At 33.3% G+C, this 22,849-nt stretch overlaps 1 protein-coding gene across 1 annotated transcript in view; it reads left to right on the top strand.

Annotated features, from left to right (window-relative positions):
* Window positions 1–13,253, top strand: part of slitrk6 (SLIT and NTRK-like family, member 6) — a 51,290-nt gene extending 38,037 nt beyond the window's left edge. Inside the window, exons 2-3 of the mRNA XM_030155600.1 lie at window positions 9,280–11,904; window positions 11,953–13,253. Coding sequence (XP_030011460.1) covers window positions 9,295–11,823 — 2,529 coding nt within the window. The 5' untranslated portion in view covers window positions 9,280–9,294 and the 3' untranslated portion in view covers window positions 11,824–11,904; window positions 11,953–13,253. The remainder of the gene's footprint in view (window positions 1–9,279; window positions 11,905–11,952) is intronic.
* The last annotated feature ends 9,596 nt before the right edge of the window (window positions 13,254–22,849 follow it).

Raw genomic sequence — 22,849 nt, 5'->3', positions numbered from 1 at the left:
AAAAAGTGACTTTTTTAGCAAAGATATTGCTAACTGAAGATGAGAACTCCAAATTTTTTCCTTGGTTTAAGGTGAAAAAAAGGTAAATTCTGAAAATATTTGCATTTACAAACTGTCCTGTCACAATAAAATATGAATAGCCTGAACAAACTGAAAGTTAATTGTAGTAAAGTGAAACTAATAAATTGAAAGTAAATTGAAAGTTAACAATGTCAAAACAGAGAAAAATGAAGAAAAACTGACTTTTTCAGCAAAAATATTGCTAACTGAAGAACTCCAAACGTTTTCCTTGGTTTAAGGTGAAAAAAAAGGTAAATTCTGAAAATATTTGCATTTACAAAATGTCCTATCACAATAAAATATGAATAGGCTGAACAAATTGAAAGTTAATTGTAGTAAATTGAAATTAGTAAATTGAAAATGAAAGTAAATTGAAAGTTAGCAATATCAAAACAGAGAAAAATGAAGAAAAAGTGACTTTTTCAGCAAAAATATTGCTAACTGAAGATGAGAACGCCAATTTTTTCCCTTGGTTTACGGTGAAAAAACTTTAAATTCTGAAAATATTTGCTTTTACAAATTGTCCTGTCACAATAAAATATGAATAGCCTGAACAAACTGAAAGTTAATTGTAGTAAATTGAAATACAAAATAGTAAATTGAAATTGAAAATAAATTGAAAGTTAACAATATCAAAACAGAGAAAAATGAAGAAAAAGTGACTTTTTCCAGCAAAAATATTGCTAACTGAAGATGAGAACTGCAATTTTTTTCCCTGGTTTAAGGTGAAAAAAAGGTAAATTCTGAAAATATTTGCATTTACAAATGGTCCTGTCACAATAAAATATGAATAACCTCAACAAATTGAAAATTAAATGTAGTAAATTGAAATTGAAAGTAAATTGAAAGTTAATATCAACAGAGAAAAATGAAGAAAAAGTGACTTTTTCAGCAAAAATATTGCTAACTGAAGAGGAGAACTCCAAATTTTTTCCTTAGTTTAAGGTGAAAAAACGTTAAATTCTTAAAATATTTGCATTTACAAACTCTCCTATCACAATAAAATATGAATAGCCTGAACAAATTGAAAGTTAATTGTAGTAAATTGAAATTAGTAAATTGAAAATGAAAGTAAATTGAAAGTTAGCAATATCAAAACAGAGAAAAATGAAGAAAAAGTGACTTTTTTAGCTACAGAGCCTCTGAACGCCCAAATGGTCCTATCAACTTGCGATTTTCGCTAGTATGTTCCTTGACCAAAAATACATAAGTATGCCAAACTGCATTAGTTAGCTCTTTTTAGATTTTTTGTGAATCCCCGGACACACACACACACACAAAGGCTACTTAGCTTTTATAAAATAGATGACCATGAAAAGATGACAAACTGCGTTTTACACCAAATATTTACATGTATTGATAGGATTAGTAGATCAACAGGAATGTGGATGGTTTGTATCACCGGTGGTTCTTTGGGACTCTATGGGTTAAATCAAATTTTGTGCCACGCTACTTTTTTTTTTTTTCCTTACTGCACAAATCCAAACACTCTCAGAAATGTACTTTACAACACGTCGGTTTTCCGTAGAAAGGAAGTATGTTCTGGAACTTGAAAATGAAAAAAGAGGCGAATACCATTAATAGTTTTCAAGGCCTGTCGTTTCTTATTAAGGTGAAACTTCGCAGATGCTAATCGGATTCCGTAACAACTGTTTTTTCTGTCATCTTCTGTCTTATCACTGCTCTTTTAGTTACAAGCTGATACGTTTCAATCCTTGATCATACCAGGGTGTCTGTACTTCCCCCAACAATCCCCCTGAGAATCATCCGCTCTTTGATCCATGCGACTTAGCGGAATTAACGTAATAGTCGGAGACAACGTGCTGAGGCCTCTCGCTGTTATAATCATATTTCAGCCTTTCTCTTGTCATCGCGTATTCACTGTGAATCCTCATGAAAGGAAAATGCAATATTCTAAAGCACAGGTGTCAAACATAAGGCCCGTGGGCCAAAAATTGGACCTTCAAAGGGTCCAATTCTGGCCCGTGGGATGAATTTGCGACATTTACTTTACACAGGAACAGGGAGCACATTCATCAGTAAATCGGTAAAATACTATGACAATAACCTATAAATAACGTCAACTCCAAATTTTTCTCTTTGTTTTCGTTTTAAAAAAGAAAAAAAAAGGTTAAATTACCGTAAATTCCGGACTATAAGCCGCTACTTTTTTGCCCACGCTTTAAGCACTGCGGCTTATACAACGATTTACGACACCCCAGGGAAGAATCTGTCTATTGTTACCAGGTACGCAGGAATGGATAACATTAACAACTTAACCTTTATAAAGTTAACCCTTTCACGCACGAATTATGAGAACCTTAATCAAAATTTTTTCCTGAGTGTTTTTATTCTGCTTTAGGCATGAAAAAAACAATGCGATTGAAAATTTTCTTCTGAAAAAAAAAAAAATAAAAAAAAAATAAAAAATCAAATAAAAATAATTTAAAAAAGAAAAAGAAAAAAAATACGTAAAAAAAAAAAGAAAAAAAAAATTCTTATGAACCTTTTTTTCATGAAGTTTCAAAAATGTCCACTTAGCTGGACACCACGTTTAATTTTTGACGCACAGAAACATGTATTTACTGATAAATTGTGTGAAAACTATGGGGAGGGCTTGTTATTCTGGGGGTTTATCCTCAGGAGAGATCTACATAATGTTACCAATTCATGTCAGAAAAGATATGGAGTGTCTTAAAACTTTAATAAAGATATGTGTAAAAAAAAACAACAACAACAACAAAAAAAAAAAAAAATCCATGAATATACAAGAAAACAGCTGTACAATAGCTGTCCACTGTAGTGACCAGTATGCATGAAAGGGTTAATATGAACACACAAAAGGGGAACTTTTAAGGAAAAATAGTAAACCTTCAAATGTTAATATTGTTTCACAAATATACAAAACAAAACTCTGAATGAAAACACCCAATAAAGCTCTCCAGAGACCGTCATAAATTTACAGCATCTCAGAATTAATGCGCAAGTGTTTTTAACCCTTTCATGCATAGTGGTCACTCCAGTGGACAGTTCTTCTCCAGCTGTTCTCTTCTATATTCATGGGTTTTGTTGTTTTAATTCCATATCAGCCAACACAGTGGACACTTATGCATCATCCCAAACACTGCAGTTCATACAATTACTGTAACTTTGCTGCTCATGATAAACCTGATCTGCAGTTACATGTTTTAGTGTAAATCAGTTGCTAATTGATATTAGACTGTAATGAACACTTTTCTGAAACATATTTATTTGTTTATTTATTTATTTTGCATATCCTCCTGAGACCCAGCAATGCATTTTGTCCTCTGTAGGGAACAAAAGTTTGACAGTTTTACTTAAAAAATGCAGTGCATTACAAAGGACATTCTATTAAAAAAATCAATCAATAAATAAAAATGATTTTAAAAAATGTATCTGAAAAAAACTGTTGCATTATGTAGTTTCCCATCAAGACAATTGTTTAATGTAAAAAAAGCTAAAATTGTCAATTTCCTGGGTCTCAGAGGATTTTATCTCCATGAAATGAGTAATAACTAATATTAGAGTGGGATAAAGTGCGAGAAAACATTAGCGATTTAGCAATTAGCGGCATTAAAAATGTTTTTATTTCATAGTTTTTACACAGTTTATCACTTTCTGATGATGAGTTTTAAATACATGTTTCTTTGCTTCAAAAATTAAATGCGTGGTGTCCAGCTGAGTGAACATTTTTGTGACTCCACGAAAAATAGGTTCATTAAAAAACAATTCATTTGCATTGTTTTTGTCATGCCTAAAGAGGAATAAAAACATTAAAGAAAAAAATATTGACCAAGGTTCTCATAATTCATGCATGAAAGGGTTAATCTTTATATTTTAAAAATAAATTAAAAGTCCCACTCTAACGAAAAACAAAAATGTGTTCACTTTCAAGTGTCTTTCGAGTCATTTTAAGTCCGTGAATCCACAGCTGGCGCAAAAGCAAGTCAATCCCGTATCGGCACGAATCCAAAGGAAACCCCGATAAGTCCACCGACAAAAAAAAAAGAAAGAGAAAATGTGCTTTTATTACTATCCTTTTATTGCCTCTTTTGTTTTTTAATCATCATATTAACAACGAATCAACCTATAGATATGACACAAGCTCACACATATCATACCCATTTACATACAGGGAAGAATTTCATTTGAACTCAAAGAAAACTTTTATCCAATTACCGTCCAGTTTTGACGCAATGAAAAAAAAAGGTTCCGCTCGGTCCCATAGACTCCCATAGAAGGAGATTTTTCATCCTCCAAAGGGGGGCAAACAGGATTCAGCCTTTCGACTGATCCTCCAATCAGCACGTGGAATCCCGGCGTCCAGCTCAATTGAGCTCCGCCCACAGCTCCATTCACCCCCAGAGACGCTGAGCATCCGGGGGCGGGACAATATCGTGGCATTTATCCAATTACCGTCCAGTTTTGAGGCGATGAAAAAAACTGTTCCGCTCAGTCCCGTTGAAGTCCACGGATGTCGAGCTTCTACGAGCATTGAGCGTTGGCCATAGATCGTATGAGAAAACATCGCAACGGGAATGTACGAGAAGTGAACGACATCGAGTCTGTTGATTTGCGATAAAACTGATTCCAAACGAACTCGTCTGTGAGATGTAGTCAATGAAACGTCAACACAACCGTCCATATTTAACCATTTAATTTTCGTAATTTTAGGGGAAGCCGAACTTCCCTTGCAGTCTATAAGAAATCGCCTCTGGTCAGTAGGTATTTGTAAGTCTTAGGGGTCCACGGTTACTGAATCACATGACATTTTCAAAATATCGTCGCATCGGAAGTCGGTCACGTAGACCACCGGGAACAATTGCGATTTGAAAGTGTGGACTTGAAACCCTCTCCCCACTTTTTATTTGAGATATCACGTTTTAAAACCGGAGCAAACAAACATTATAGCGTTATTATTTTCTAAACCGTGGATTTGGGGGTGAGAAAACCGTAGAAAACACCTATGTAAAGACATGCCTTTATGTCAAATATTTAAGTATAGTTTTAATTTATTACATTTTTAATTTTATATAACTAATATTTGGAACCAATGTTCACTTAACCTTTTCATGCATAGTGGTCACTACAGTGGACGCATTCAAAGATGTTCACTTGTATATTCATGGATTTTGTGAACGTTTACGCATCATCTCATACACTGTAATTCATACAATTATTGTAACTTTGCTTTTCTTGATAAACCTGATCTGCAGTAACAGGTTTGAGTGTAAATCAGTCGATTGTTATTGTTATTAGACTGTAACTAACAGATTTTTTTTTGAACAAAAAAGGTTTTATTTTGCATATTATCTCCATAAAGTCAGTAGTGACTAGTATTAGAGTATAATACAATGTGAGAAAACAACAGATTAGCAGCTTTAAAACAGTTTATATGTCATAGTTTTCACACAATATATGTATTTTGTTTAGTAATTTATTTTGAACATGCAAAGAAACAAAAATAAAACAAAATAAAGCAAATGAAGACAAAAAAAAACATTTAAACGAACAGAATCTATCTTCAAGTACTTGCAAGTCTGAATATCAGTTAAAAAATAAATAAATAAATAAATATTCTTCAAATATTCAACACATGATGTCAAGTTAAGTGTACGTTTTTGCAACTCCATGAAAAACAGGTTCATTAGAAAATTTTTATTGTTTTTTCATGCCTAAAAAGGAATAAAAACACTCAGGAAAAAACAAAAAAAATAAATAAATGAATAAGGTTCTCATAATTCATGCATGAAAGTCTTTGAAAAGGTTCGTTAAGCATCTTTGTGTTATTTATGCAACAAATTATATACATTATTCAAATCGGATTTTGTATTTTTTGTGTGTTTTTTGTCCTTTTGTGTTGATATAGTAGGTTATAGTGAAAAAATAATAAGCAGATGAGATAGACGAAGTTGTGCTGAAAAAAAAGATACCAAACATCGGTATAGTAAACATTTCTGTATATATTATATAAAAGCAAAATCAAAAGTACTCAAAAATGGCCAAAATAGGCTCAGACCCCAAAGGGTTAAACATAGTAAGGATGATGATTGCATAAAAATAACATTTTTGACCAAAAATATTTTTAAAATATCCTCGGTGACACAGATACATCAAAATGTCACTGATTTTGACATGGTTTACGCTGAAGTGCTTATTTGCCTCTGATGTGTTAAATAACATATAGAGCTACACTGATGTCAAAATTTATTAATATATATTGGAAACTTTTGGATTTATTGACACAGATTAAAAGTGACACGGTTTCAGTTCTTGAATTCTTCCTATTATGATGTCAACTATTTTAAATACAAGCATTTATTATATAACAAATGAGTGCGTACAGAATAGGATAAGAGAAACTCCCATTTTTTTTTTTTTTTCATATCTTTTTATTTTGTTTTTTTTTACATAATTATCAAAAACATCCCATTCCCTACCCTTGGGGAGAGATTAAAAAAATAATAATAATAATAAATAAATAAATAAATAAATAAATAAATAAATAAAACATACACATACACACATATACATAACATTACATAATAATAATAATAATAATAATAATAATAATAATAATAATAATAATGACCTGTGCATGGATATATACATTCATACTTAAATTCAAATGCATGCATATATATATATATATATATATATATATATATATATATATATATATACTCACACACATCCATATACTTTTATATACATTCAAATTTATGATAAGAGAAAATTAGATTGATCACATAGATGCGTGTGTTTACCTTTTACCTGACCCGTTTATATAAAAAACATGAAATGTCTTAAGAGAAGTGTAATCATTTTAACAATATTCTGCCTGTTACTAAATATTTTGTGTATTTGTAGATAAACTGTGTTCTGTACGTTTTAATGCAAATGAAAAGCTGAGGCCGAATATTGTTAAAATTGCACTTATTTTTCTTAATAAATTTCCGTTTTTTCATGTTTTTCCCATTTTTTAAAGGATAGTTTGTCGATGTAAACCTTTTTATCATGTAATTTTACTTTTTTTCACTATAAAACATAGAGAAAAGTTTGGAGTTGACATTATTTATAGGATATTTTGATAATATTTTACTGGTCTGATCCACTTTAGATCATATTGTTCTGTATATAGACCCTGAACTAAAATTTATTTTTATATCCTTTGATTGTTAATTTTTGTATTTCACAAATTCATCCCACCGGCCAGATTGGACCCTCTGGTGGGCTGGTTTTAGCCCACGGGCCGTATATTTGACACGTATTTTAGTGTAAAAAAAAGTCAAATTACATGAAAATGTTGACTTTTACAAACTATCCTTTCACTACAAATGTGAATAACCTTAACAAATTTGAACCACATGGAAGATCTTTAGTCAAATAAGTGTAATTTTAACAATATTCTTCCTGTTACTAAATATTTTGTGTATTTGTAGATCCACTGTGTTGTGTATGTTTTAATGCAAATGAGAAGCTGAGGCTTAATATTGTTAAAATTCTACTTATTTTTCTTAATAAATTTCAGTTTTTTCATGCTTGTTCATGTTATTCACTTTTTTTTTTTTTTTTATCATGTAATTTTACTTTTTTCACTCTAAAATATGAAGAAAAGTTTGGAGTTGACATTATTTATAGGATATTTCGATAATATTTTACTGGTCTGATCCACTTTAGATCATATTGTTCTGTAAATAGACCCTGAACTAAAAAGATTTTTTACATCCTTTATCCTTAATATCTTTAGTATAATTTTTGCATTTCACAAATTCATCCCACTGGCCAGATTGGACCCTTCTGGTGGGCTGGTTTTAGCCCACAGGACGTATGTTTGACACCTGTGTTTTAGTGTAAAAAAAAAAAAACAGTAAAATTACATGAAAATATTTATCTTTACAAATTGCCCTTTCACTACAAAGTTGAATAACCTGAACAAATATGAAATACGTGGAAAATCTTAAGAAAAATAAGTGGAATTTTAACAAAATTCTGGTTGTTACTAAGTGTTTTGTGTATGTGTAGATCCACTGTGATCTGTACGTTTTAATGCAAATGAGAAGCTGAGGCCGAATATTGTTAAAATTGCACTTATTTTTCTTATAAAATTTCAGTTTTTTCATGTTATTCACATTTTTTAAAGGATAATTTGTAGATGTAAACATGTTCATCATGTCATTTTACTTTTTTTCACTCTTAAACATAGAGAAAAGTTTGGAGTTGACATTATTTATAGGTTATTATGTTATTATTTTATTGTTCCGGCCCTGCTCTAAAGCTTTTAATTAATCACCTTATCTGCGAGTATGTGCTTGATTAGTTCAGCGAAGTGAGTTTTTTTCACGTGATGACGGTAAACATTCATTTTCGGCGCTTTGTGAGGATGTCTCGTGTTATGAATGTGCTTTTAAAATGGACTGATTCCGCTCGGTGACTCACACCGGGGGTAAGTCTTTGTTCGGATGAGTCTGCACATAAAGGGCAGAAAAATCAGTCAAGTGAAAGAGTCATTTTTTAAATATACCATTATCCCACTGTGAGTCACTGGAATGAATTGTCCTACTGTCATTACTCAGTCTGCGTAATGTATTTACTCATTGGTAAAATACAGTATCCTCACCGAAACTGTGGATTCTGATGAACGCTTTGCATGTATTATAAGATTTCCCATTAGCCGACGCACTTGATTTAACTCCCATTCCTCAACTCTAGGACGTATCAGTTTTTTTAAGTCGTCCGCGCAATAAGAAAAGACAGAGTATATGAAGCTATACGAAGAAAAAAAAAAAAAAAAAACTTAAATAACTTATTTTTTCGAAAACCAGTGTGCGTTTCAACACTGTCAGCCTTTTCTTGTTATGCATTTTTAATACTTTATTTCTATATAAAGACAATACTACACCGCACAGGACGAGTGTTACTTCCTCTCATGCGTAAGATGAAACCAGAAATGTTGCTTTACGCTGTTACACTTTTCCGCACATTACAACTAAAGTTCGTTTGTTGTAGCACATGAAATATTTATCAAATTCAAGTCATGTGGGACTGAATATCATTTGACAGGGACCATTATTGTGACCTCTACATATAATTTGTCAGCCTTTACAAGACGATGTATACTTAATGTTGTTTTTTTTTTTTTTTTTTTCTTCCATCCCCTCTCCCCTCTCCACCCTACTCTTTCTTTTTTTCTTTCAGATACCCCAGACCGAAATGCAGCCCTGTTTCCTTTTCGTCGGTTTGTTTCTGACAGTGGCCAGATCCCAAGATATCCATCCCTCACAGGCATCATCCTCTATTAGCGAGTCTTGTGACTCGTTGTGCTCCTGCGAGGGGAAAGACGGCATCCTTCATCTTAACTGCGAGGAGAGAAACATAAGCAAAATCTCCCAAATCAAAGTCCCGTCAGGTGTGCCCTTCCACCTAAACCTTTACAGAAATGACTTGGTCGAGCTCCGCGCCGAGGAAATGGAAGGGCTTAAAAATGCCCTTTCGCTGCACATCGGGGGTAATAGCATACAAGAGTTGGAACCAGGGGTCTTTAGCACTCTCGGTTCACTGAAAAAACTCCACATAAATAGCAATTTCCTCGTCACCCTGAAAGAGGACACTTTTCAAGGCCTGGTGAATTTGGAGTTTCTCCAAGCTGACACGAATTTCATTCGGGTCATCGAGCCGGGAGCCTTCAACAAACTCATCCGCCTTAAGGTCCTCATCCTCAACGATAATTCCATCGAGTTTTTACCCAGCAACATTTTCCGCTTCGTGCCCCTTACCCACCTGGACTTGCGGGGCAATAAGCTTCAAACGCTGCCCTACGTGGGGTTTTTAGAGCACATAGGACGGATAATGGAACTTCTCCTAGAGGACAACGACTGGGTCTGCGACTGTGATATTTTACATTTAAAGATCTGGATGGAAAACATGCGGGCCCAGTCGGCTATCGGAGACGTGGTCTGCAGCAGACCGCATCACCTAAAGGGGACTATTCTCGCTAAAGTCAAGCGAGACGTTCTCTGCCCGTCCCATGCAGATATTAACCTAGAGGAGCCTTCCAAGTCACTGGATATGGTCGTTACTCCCTCATCCAAGGTGGCTCAGATTCCGAAGCAGACCGACGCCAAAGATGACGCCAAGGTTCCCACTCCGTCTCACATTCCCGGCAGTCCCTGTGTGGAGCACTGTTCCTGCCATAATCACCCTGTGGCTGGGTTTTTGATGCATTGTCAGGACAGAGGAATTCAAAAGGTCTCGGATATCGGAATACTTCAGCAGAGCCCCACTAAACTGGTGATGACAGGTAATATGATTCAGAAGCTCCTGAAATACGATTTTGTCACATATGATAGTCTGGAATTGCTCAACTTGGCGAACAACAGAATTGACTACATAGATAATGAAACTTTCCTCAGCTTGGGCAGTTTGAAAAAACTCTACTTGAATGGGAACAGAATTGAAAAACTGTTTTCCACAATGTTTGTGGGTCTCCACAACCTTGAATACCTGTATCTGGAATACAACCTTATCAAAGAGATTGCTCCAGGCACATTTAATCCCCTGCCAAACCTGAAGCTGTTGTCATTAAATAACAACTTGCTCAGCTCTCTCCCTGCACAGATATTTCGCAACGTGCCCCTCACCAAATTAAACCTGAGGAAAAATCTACTTATGCACCTGCCAGTGAGCAACGTGCTTGATCAACTCGACTCACTAGAACAGATTTATTTAGAGGACAACCCCTGGGACTGCAGCTGTGACTTACTCAGCCTCAAACAATGGGTTGAGAAACTTCGAAAGGATACGGTGGTGGGTTCCATTTTGTGTCACAGTCCAAAGAAACTGATGCAGTCTGAGTTAAGGAGCCTCCGTCATGAGGTGCTTTGTCCCAGTTTAGGGACTTTTTACCCCAGCGAGGAGGAAAGCGTAACAGCTACACTGGGTCCGGACAACGGCGGCAGGGGTTTGTTGAGTTCTCTGACGGGCACTGTCCCGCTCTCGGTGCTCATCTTGAGCCTCCTTGTGTTTGTCCTGATGATTATTTTCTGCTCGGCCGGGTTAGTTGTGTTTGTTGTGCACCGTCGAAGGAGAAAGGCGAAGAAAAAAGCAGCAGAGGAGCAGCCTAGAGAAAACAGCAGCAGCAGTCCTATTCACTTGCATTACAGCATGTACGGACAAAAGACGACACACCACACTCTGACTCAAAGAACAGGGTCTGCGACTTTGTACGAAGAGAGATCACATAGTCCCATTGTACAGATCTGTCGCAACCCCACCTACTGCGCCCAACACAAGGAACGTGACACAGATTTGGATTACAACCTGGAAGAACCCATCATCAAGCATCAAGTCTGCCGGAGTATCATGGAAAAAGAGAACACGTCTCCGCTCACGGGAAATCCCGGTTCTAAGTTCAGACCGATGACTGGAGAATGCCCCGCGGAGTTTGTCACCCTCGGGAATCCAAACTCCTTGTATAGGAACATTCTAGAGAGGGAGAAGGAACTGCAGCAGCTTGGAATAACAGAATACCTAAGGAAAAACATTCCCCAGCTTCAATCTGCTGTAGACATGCAAGTCCCGGGACACCAGGAGGAGTTAAAGCTAATGGAGACGATTATGTACTCTAGACCTCGCAAGGTCATGCTTGAGCAAACTAAGAACGAGTACTTTGAACTTAAGGCTAACTTGCATACTGAGCCAGACTACTTGGAGGTTCTGGAGCATCAAACTGCATTTAACTGAACTTTTAAAGACAAGTATATATCATGTCTTGAACCAAGTGCCTTGTCCTGTTTGCCTCTTTCCACAGTGTGACATATATATATATATATATATATATATATATATATATATATATATATATATATGTATCATGGGCACATCACTTAAGTTTAATTGTAGCACAGAATGTAACTGGTTTATCCTGTGTAACCTTTTACTGTATCTGTTGGCAGACATGTTACGTAGCTGGTGAAAGGTGTAATAATTTAGCCAAAAAAGGATGCTATCGCTATCTGAACAGGCCTGGGTCGTAGCTGGCTTTGAAATCCACTCAATCTGCTTTCTATGATTGATTAAATTTCCATGGCGCGCCGCTGCCAAATGAATTGATCCACAGAGCGCACAAGCCGTCTATCTGACACTCCGATAGGATAAAGCAGATGTTTGGAAAGAAGTGAGTGAATTTCAATCACCGCTTGACCCAGAATTGCTGTTTAATCAGTATATCCTGACCTGATTACACCCTCTGTCAACATAAGCCAGCTGGAATGCTGTAACCGGAATGCTCATTGTGCCGTAGAGTCAGCAAAATGCCAACTGTACATTGGAAAATAGTGGAAGGAGTATAGTTTTACCACTGTTTTTTCCCCTGTCAGTTTATTCGCTGCGACGTCGCAGACAAAGGATCTTTATTTATTTTTCTACGAACTGTTGAAATTCACTGAAAAGAAAGGATGTTTTATTTCTTGATTAGAAAATAGAGCACTTAAAAGTACAGTATATTATACACAACTGTAATCTTGTATAAACGCACTGCACTATTCCAATGCCATAAGATGGTGCATGACAATCAACGGAGTCCTGCTGAAATTTTTATTTTATTTTTTTCATTTGGCAAAAAAAAAAAAAAAAAAAAACGAAGAAAAAAAAAAGCAAAAAAAAAAAATAGAGCCAGATTTGTGTGCGACTGTGTGTATGAGTGAGATGTTTCGCTATTTTATGTCTGACGATACTCCCAACAGCATTCGGGAATATTTTTACTTCCTCATGCTACGTCGGTTGAGAAGAATCTCCAGCTGTGTGTGTTTTCAGAACTGGTTTAAGGTCGGGGATTTTTATGCATTAGCACACGAATGGTTACCGAAAGCTTCCCTGACGACTTCCTGGTGAATGATGTTTGCAACGTGGACATTGTTCAATATTTCTACCACGAAACTCATATTCTTGTAGATGAATTCAACTTCGAAACGGTTCACATAAGCACACACTCTGTAGCTTTTTTTTGTTTTTTTGTTTTTTTTTTTTACTTACATAGATTTAATTATTTATTCTGTATATTTTGTATATACTTATGTTCATCATATCTTTGGTTTTGTGTGCCTTCAGTGCTGTACAGAATATAAACAGAAGTTGTAACTGATTAAAGAAATAAAGAATGACATTATGGCTAATTTCAGACTGATTTTAAGAAAAAGTGTTGTATGACACGCCAGTTCTTATGGCGTTTGGCGCATTTTCAACTTTTCGCGTTTTATTCAACGCCATTTGATTTACGCTAAGATCATAAACTTAACCCCTAACCTTCAGGTACAGTTTACAGAACAATGCTCTTTAGTGAAAATACCAAAATATTTTATCAGATGTGCTTTCATTTAGACGGCAACTGCGTTTTTTGGGGGTTGAAAACGCGAAAAAAAGTGTAACCACCTTCCACAGTGGAAATCTTAAAAATGCTCCACTCTCACGTCACCGTCGAAAGCAGTGTTTTTCAACCTTGGGGTCGCCTGAAATTTCTAGTAATTAATAAAAAAACAAAAAAAAAAAACTGAAGCATTGTCCATAATAATATACATTATATAGACTAAACGTCACCTAAAATTAACGTTTATTTGCAACATAGTAGAGCAAACTATTACATGATCAAAAACAAATTAATTTTAGTTAAAAAAAAAAAAAAAGAAAAAAAAAAAAGAAGTCTCCGTTTGGCTCCAGTGACCCTAGTGAGGATAAAGCAGGTTCAGAGGTTAAAGGGTTGAAAACGCAAAACCGTACAGTTTACATCAAAGACAACAACAACATGTCGGATTATTTCCCTGCGACGGACCTTCAAGTTGCCCTAGCCGCTCTAATTTACATCTAAATGTCGTTTCAGCAATTGTCACGAATCGCCATGTTTTGTTGCCTGTTTTGTGATTGTATTTTGTGCTAGGAGAAAACAGGAAGAGAAGGAGAAGGGTTCTACGCAGGTGCTACGTACCTAGCCACCTGGCATGCATACTATGTCGATAAGTAAGAAATTTCACACACTTTTGCGTGTCTCTCTACGTGCAGATTTCCCGCCCAAAAAAAACCACACGTCTAAACACGGAATTAAAAGTGAGAACGCAATGCCGCTTTTGCATTTTTGGGTCTAAACGTAGCGTCAGTGACACTAATAACGGTGTGAACATAGACGCGAAAAGTTTATATTACGTACAGATAATGCACCAATTAACTGTGTAAAGCCTGAACTATTAAATAATTGACAGAAAATTCCAGTTCTTTGAAACTGGAGCCTTTACTGGTCCTTCTGAACAACCAAAAAATTGTTTTTTAAATATCAGTTTCAATGTATGACTTCAAATTTTGTATCATATTTGATACATCAGGTCTCAGTGCTCAAATATTATTTTTGAACAAACAAAAACATCATATAACACAAACATGTCTAACAAATTTGTAATTCCTTTTCAAAATTGTCAAAGTTCTTCCTCCTTCCTCATTAAGGACAATTTTGTAGTGTCACTGGAAAGGCCTCTGGTGAACAAATTCCTCCCCCCGGTGGATTATCAATGTATTGTATGTATCTAATTGTATACATCAGGTTTTTCAAGAAAAAAAAAATCACACTGATCACGTAGAGGGCTTCAAAACTCATGTGTCAAATATGATTAGTTTGGCAATATAAGGTTAACCCTCTGGTATCCCGTCCAGAAAGGCCCTTACTAAGCAAAAAGTGTGCCTTTTTGGCACACTTGTGAAAATAAAGTCAATTTTTTTTTTCATACACTTTGTTTTAAATTTTTTATACTTTTTTTTTCTATTTCATCAACTTGAGCCGTAAATAAAAATACCAAATCCTCAATAACTGTCACATTTTTTAACCCTTTAAATACTGTGTTTGTAATGTAAACAAACCATTTTTTGGATGCAAAAAACACACAATTTTTTTTTTTTTTTCAATATACTACATAAAAATTGGATCACATATTATTTTATTTTTGCAGCCTGGCATATGTCAATGATTAACTCCAACACTGGTTAATTTGCATTATTATTTTTGGCGCTAGGTCAAATGTTCAAAAATACTAGCATCTGTCACCAAGTGTGCGTAAAATGCACACCTATAAATCCAACTATTAAATATTATATATTGATTTATTTTTCTGCTGTAATTTGATTTTATTTTTGTAAATCCAGGTCAGCCCTAATCATGCACATCAAATGGAAGAAATAGTGCGTTTTACGGAGAAAGATGCTAGTCTTGTAATTTTCTTTTGTTAACAATGTGCAAATTTTAGTTGGCGGCCAGAATTTTAAAGATCATGCAAAAATGAACAACTTTTGAATTCTAACCTTATTTAAATTGTGCAAAATAATAGGAAGTTTTTTAACACAAATTGCGAAGTGTGCCTAAAAGGCGCACCCGGATACCAGAGAGGGTTAAAAGTGGTGTTTATATTTACACAAGTCACAATACCACATTGCCAATTTAATGCGAAATCCCCAATAAACGAAGGTAGAGACTGTGAAAACCTGTAAGAACGTGGGCCTGCTACAGCTTCTCCGCTCTGCAGTCCGTCCGCTAATTGCTACCAGCCTCTACCTTGAAAAGAAATGACCTTTTTTGTGGCGTGTTATCAGTCCTCTACAGTGCATCTGCATTTTATACGTATATACGCATGCATGTACTTGTGTAAACACCATTTGGTTGTTTTCCTGCTGCGTGAATTATTTAACCCCCCACGATGGCTCAAACCTAGTCCTTAATCACACAACAATGGCTGCAGGGCTTTCCACCAGCCACGCTTTTCAGCATGACTTTCATTTTCTGCCCGTCTCTGGGGAAACAGTGGACCCTCTAATTCCTCCATTTTTCTATCATAATTGATGTATCTGAAACTCCCCGCAAGAATGCACACATAACCTCCCAGTTTGAAGCCTTCACGCAGACGAAACATATGCAGCGATCGCATCCAATACCGATATTTTCACCGACATGAATACATAAATGTTTATAGATTTGCACGCAGACACGCATCATTTAAGGTTTGCAAACTCACGGAGGCAAATAAAGTAGCACATGCACAGCGGGGAGGGGGAATCATTCGCTGCACTTCGATCCTGCGAGACTCATAAGCAATATGCTCGTCTAAAGGTGAGACGTTAGCAAAGTGCAAAACTGTGTTTAGAGAGAGATTCTTTACTTTTGGGACTGACTTCAAATAAATGGATTCACTTATGACCCAAAACTCACCCAGAGGACCATCTACGACAAAACTACAGTAATGAAAAATCACTCAGGGATACAAATATCCACAAGTTAAAACAAAAAAAAAAAAAAAAATGTCTCTGAGCAATTAAACAGCATTGCAATTGTGTTCTTGGTCAAAGAATACAAATGTTATTGTAGGACATAAGAAGAGTTCTGTGAAATTTGTCAAAAAAATTTGATTATGTCAAAAAACACAAAAAAACAAGGTGTTCCGTTTATGAGTTGTATTCTGACACAAATACCAGGAAATGTAATCCGAATCAAAAAATTTTATTAAAACTAATGTAAAAAACACAAAAATCAAGGTGTCACGGTCTAATATTATGTGAAAAACACACAAAAAAATAGGTGTTATGGGGTGCTGTTTGTGCCGAAAAAAAAAAAAAATGGGTTGTATTCTGATGCAAATACCAGAAAATGTAATCCAAATCAAAAATTTTATTAAAACTACTGCTGTCAAACAATTAAAATTTTTAATCAGATTAATCACAGGAGTGGCACAAATGGTATATCATGCAAAGAATACAAGTGTTATTGGAGGACATAAGAAGACTTTTGTGAAATTTGTCAAAAATGTTTAATATTATGTAAAAAATACCAGGAGATATAATCCGATTCAAAAAATTAATTAAATCTACTGCTGTCGAACGATTAAAATGTGTAATCAGATTAATCACAGGAGTGGCGCAAATGGCATATCACACAAAGAATACAAGTGTTATTGAAAGACATAAGAAGACTTGTGAAATTTGTCAAAAATTTTAAATATTATGTAAAAAACACTAAAAAACAAGGTGTCACGGTCTAATATTATGTGAAAAACACACAAAAAAATAGGTGTTATGGGGTGCTGTTTGTGCCGAAAAAAAAAAAAAATGGGTTGTATTCTGATGCAAATACCAGAAAATGTAATCCAAATCAAAAATTTTATTAAAACTACTGCTGTCAAACAATTAAAATTTTTAATCAGATTAATCACAGGAGTGGCACAAATGGTATATCATGCAAAGAATACAAGTGTTATTGGAGGACATAAGAAGACTTTTGTGAAATTTGTCAAAAATGTTTAATATTATGTAAAAAATACCAGGAGATGTAATCTGATTCAAAAAATTAATTAAATCTACTGCTGTCGAACGATTAAAATGTGTAATCAGATTAATCACAGGAGTGGCGCAAATGGTATATCACACAAAGAATACAAGTGTTATTGAAAGACATAAGAAGACTTGTGAAATTTGTCAAAAATTTTAAATATTATGTAAAAAACACAAAAAAACAAGGTGTCACGGTCTAATATTATGTGAAAAACACACAAAAAAATAGGTGTTATGGGGTGCTGTTTGTGCCGAAAAAAACATATATGGGTTGTATCCTGATGCAAATACCAGAAAATGTAATCCAAATCAAAAATTTTATTAAAACTACTGCTGTCAAACAATTAAAATTTTTAATCAGATTAATCACAGGAGTGGCACAAATGGTATATCATGCAAAGAATACAAGTGTTATTGGAGGACATAAGAAGACTTTTGTGAAATTTGTCAAAAATGTTTAATATTATGTAAAAAATACCAGGAGATGTAATCCGATTCAAAAAATTAATTAAATCTACTGCTGTCGAAAGATAAAAATGTGTAATCAGATTAATCACAGGAGTGGCGCAAATGGTATATCACACAAAGAATACAAGTGTTTTTGAAAGACATAAGAAGACTTGTGAAATTTGTCAAAAATGTTTAATATTATGTAAAAAACACAAAAAAACAAGGTGTCACGGTCTAATATTATGTGAAAAACGCACAAAAAAATAGGTGTTATGGGGTGCTGTTTGTGCCGAAAAAAACAAATATGGGTTGTATTCTGATGCAAATACCAGAAAATGTAATCCAAATCAAAAATTTTATTAAAACTACTGCTGTCAAACAATTAAAATTTTTAATCAGATTAATCACAGGAGTGGCACAAATGGTATATCATGCAAAGAATACAAGTGTTATTGGAGGACAAAAGACTTTTGTGAAATTTGTCAACATTTTTTAATATTATGTAAAAAATACCAGGAAATGTAATCCGATTCAAAAAATTAATTAAATCTACTGCTGTCGAACGATTAAAATGTGTAATCAGATTAATCACAGGAGTGGCGCAAATGGTATATCACACAAAGAATACAAGTGTTATTGAAAGACATAAGAAGACTTGTGAAATTTGTCAAAAATTTTTAATATTATGTAAAAAACACAAAAAAACAAGGTGTCACGGTCTAATATTATGTGAAAAACACACAAAAAAATAGGTGTTATGGGGTGCTGTTTGTGCCGAAAAAAAAATATATGGGTTGTATTCTGATGCAAATACCAGAAAATGCAATCCAAATCAAAAATTTTATTAAAACTACTGCTGTCAAACGATTACAATTTTTAATCAGATTAATCACAGGAGTGGCACAAATGGTATATCATGCAAAGAATACAAGTGTTATTGGAGGACATAAGAAGACTTTTGTGAAATTTGTCAAAAATGTTTAATATTATGTAAAAAATACCAGGAGATGTAATCCGATTCAAAAAATTAATTAAATCTACTGCTGTCGAATGATTAAAATGTGTAATCAGATTAATCACAGGAGTGGCGCAAATGGTATATCACACAAAGAATACAAGTGTTATTGAAAGACATAAGAAGACTTGTGAAATTTGTCAAAAATTTTTAATATTATGTAAAAAACACAAAAAAACAAGGTGTCACGGTCTAATATTATGTGAAAAACACACAAAAAAATAGGTGTTATGGGGTGCTGTTTGTGCCGAAAAAAAACATATATGGGTTGTATTCTGATGCAAATACCAGAAAATATAATCCAAATCAAAAATTTTATTAAAACTACTGCTGTCAAACAATTAAAATTTTTAATCAGATTAATCACAGGAGTGGCACAAATGGTATATCATGCAAAGAATACAAGTGTTATTGGAGGACAAAAGACTTTTGTGAAATTTGTCAACATTTTTTAATATTATGTAAAAAATACCAGGAAATGTAATCCGATTCAAAAAATTAATTAAATCTACTGCTGTCGAATGATTAAAATGTGTAATCAGATTAATCACAGGAGTGGCGCAAATGGTATATCACACAAAGAATACAAGTGTTATTGAAAGACATAAGAAGACTTGTGAAATTTGTCAAAAATTTTTAATATTATGTAAAAAACACAAAAAAACAAGGTGTCACGGTCTAATATTATGTGAAAAACACACAAAAAAATAGGTGTTATTGGGTGCTGTTTGTGCCGAAAAAAAAATATATGGGTTGTATTCTGATGCAAATACCAGAAAATGTAATCCAAATCAAAAATTTTATTAAAACTACTGCTGTCAAACAATTAAAATTTTTAATCAGATTAATCACAGGAGTGGCACAAATGGTATATCATGCAAAGAATACAAGTGTTATTGGAGGACATAAGAAGACTTTTGTGAAATTTGTCAAAAATGTTTAATATTATGTAAAAAATACCAGGAGATGTAATCCGATTCAAAAAATTAATTAAATCTACTGCTGTCGAACGATTAAAATGTGTAATCAGATTAATCACAGGAGTGGCGCAAATGGCATATCACACAAAGAATACAAGTGTTATTGAAAGACATAAGAAGACTTGTGAAATTTGTCAAAAATTTTAAATATTATGTAAAAAACACAAAAAAAACAAGGTGTCACGGTCTAATATTATGTGAAAAACACACAAAAAAATAGGTGTTATGGGGTGCTGTTTGTGCCGAAAAAAACATATATGGGTTGTATCCTGATGCAAATACCAGAAAATGTAATCCAAATCAAAAATTTTATTAAAACTACTGCTGTCAAACAATTAAAATTTTTAATCAGATTAATCACAGGAGTGGCACAAATGGTATATCATGCAAAGAATACAAGTGTTATTGGAGGACATAAGAAGACTTTTGTGAAATTTGTCAAAAATGTTTAATATTATGTAAAAAATACCAGGAGATGTAATCCGATTCAAAAAATTAATTAAATCTACTGCTGTCGAACGATTAAAATTTGTAATCAGATTAATCACAGGAGTGGCGCAAATGGTATATCACGCAAAGAATACAAGTGTTACTGGATGACATAAGAAGACTTTTGTGAAATTTGTCAAAAATTTTTAATATTATGTAAAAAAAAAAAAAAAAAAAAAAAAACAAGGTGTCACAGTTTTCCGTTTGTGTCCAAAAACCATATATGAGTTGTATTCTGACACAAATACCAGGAAATGTAATCCGAATCAAAAATTTCATTAAAACTACTGCTGTCAAACGATTAAAATTTTTAATCACATTAATCACAGGAGTGGCGCAAATGGTATATCATGCAAAGAATACAAGTGTTACTGGAGGACATAAGAATTTTGTGAAATTTGTCAAAAAATTTTAATATTATGCAAAAAACACAAAAAAACTAGGTGTTCCATTTATGAGTTGTATTCTGACACAAATACCAGGAAATGTAATCCAAATCAAAAATTTTATTAAAACTACTGCTGTCAAACAATTAAAATTTTTAATCAGATTAATCACAGGAGTGGCACAAATGGTATATCTCGCAAATAATTCAAGTGTTATTGGAGGACATAAGAAGACTTTTGTGAAATTGGTCAAAAATTTTGAATATTATGTAAAAAAACACAAAAAAACAAGTTGTTACGGTGTTTCATTTGTCCAAAAACCATGTATGAGTTGTATTCTGAGGCAAATACCAGGAGATGTAATCCGATTCAAAAATTTTATTAAAACTTCTGCTGTCAAACGATTAAAATTTTTAATCAGATTAATCACAGGAGTGGTGCAAATGGTATCTATCATGCCTAACAAAGCAGGTACACTCACTGGACCTTGCAGACCCTGTAGACCACATTGGACCTTTAATTGTGTTCAAATGTGTGCAGAAATTAACAAAAACTAGTCAATTTGCAGATAAAGGGTTAAGAAAAAATTTTAGTAGAAAGTGAGATTTTATTATGCATAAAACAGGGGTGTTAAACATGCGGCCTGGGGGCCAAAGGGTCCAGTTCGGCCCCTGGGATGTTTTTGCCAAGTGCAAAAATTCCACAGTCTTGAATTGAATTAAGCAAAAAAAAAAAAAAAAAAAACTTGAATTAAGGAAAAAATCTTGAATTAAGCCAAAAAATAAAATAAAATAAAATAAACTTTAATTAAGTGGAAAAAAAAACTCTTCAATTAAGCAAAACAAAACAAAAAAATCTTCAATTATGTAAAAAAAAAATCAATTATGCCAAAAAATATCTCAAATGTAGCAAAAAAATCGTGAATTAAGCAAAAAAAAGTCTCCAATTAACTAAAAAGAAATCTTGAATTAAGTAAAAAAAAATCATCAATTATGCATTTTTTTTTTCCTGAAATGTAGCAAAAAAATCTTCAATTAAGCCAAAAAAAATTCAATTAAGTAAAAAAAAAAGAAAAAAAACTTCAATAAAATAAAAAAAATATTCAATTATGCCAATCAATCAATCAATCAATCTCAAATGTAGCAAAAAATATTGAATTAAGCAAAACAAAAAAATCTTCAATTAAGTTAAAAAAAATCTTGAATCAAGCCAAAAAAATTTAGAATTAACAACTTTTTTTTTCTTTGTTTTAGTGCAACAAATAACATTAAATTATGAAAATATTTACATGTACAAACTATCCTGTAACACTAAAATGTGAATTAACTGAACAAATATGAACAACCTGAAATGTCTAAAGAAAATTCAGCCCAATTTGAACAATTTTTCTTCCTGTTCCTCAGTGTTTAGTGTCTTTGTAGATCTGATCCATAATGCACAAGGACAAATGATGAGCTGAGGAATAATATTGTTAAAATTGCACTAAATTTTCTTATGTTTTTTTAATTTAAATTTCAGTTTGTTTTTTTTGTTTGTTTGTTTGTTTGTTTGTTTTTTTTTTTGTTTTTTTTTTTTTTGGATAGTTTATAAAAGTAAGTATTTTCAAAATTTTATTTATTTATTTATTTATTTATTTATTTATTTATTTTTTTTTTACACTAAAACAAAGACAAAAATTTGGAGTTGTCATTATTTATATATTATGTTATTATTTTTCTGGTTCGGCCCACTGCAGATATGGCCTCTGAAGTAAAATGAGTTTGACACCCCTGATATAAAATCTTTTGGAATCTCTGTTCAGCTTAATGTCAAGTGCAGACGTCCTTTTAATAAATTACGCCTTCAAAATCCGAGCTTTTGTTTTGATTTTTACATATGTTAAATGAAGAGAACAAAACATTTATTGTTTTTCTGTGTTGCTGATTTTTGTCATTTTGGCCTCTGTTTGTTTATTAATATTTCTCTCTTTTTTTTTTTTTTTTTTTTTTTTTCTTTATACCGTGATAGCAACCACACACAATCATCAAGTACAGAGGTGATGTGATTAGGTCTGGCTACATTTTTTCTGCATAAATTTGCACAATAATGGGAAAAAA

This window comes from Sphaeramia orbicularis, chromosome 2 (assembly GCF_902148855.1).
Source record: "Sphaeramia orbicularis chromosome 2, fSphaOr1.1, whole genome shotgun sequence".
NCBI classification, from domain to species: Eukaryota; Metazoa; Chordata; class Actinopteri; order Kurtiformes; family Apogonidae; genus Sphaeramia; species Sphaeramia orbicularis.
The sequence above is the reverse complement of the archived record's forward strand: the minus strand, read 5'-3'. Positions and strand labels throughout refer to the sequence as shown.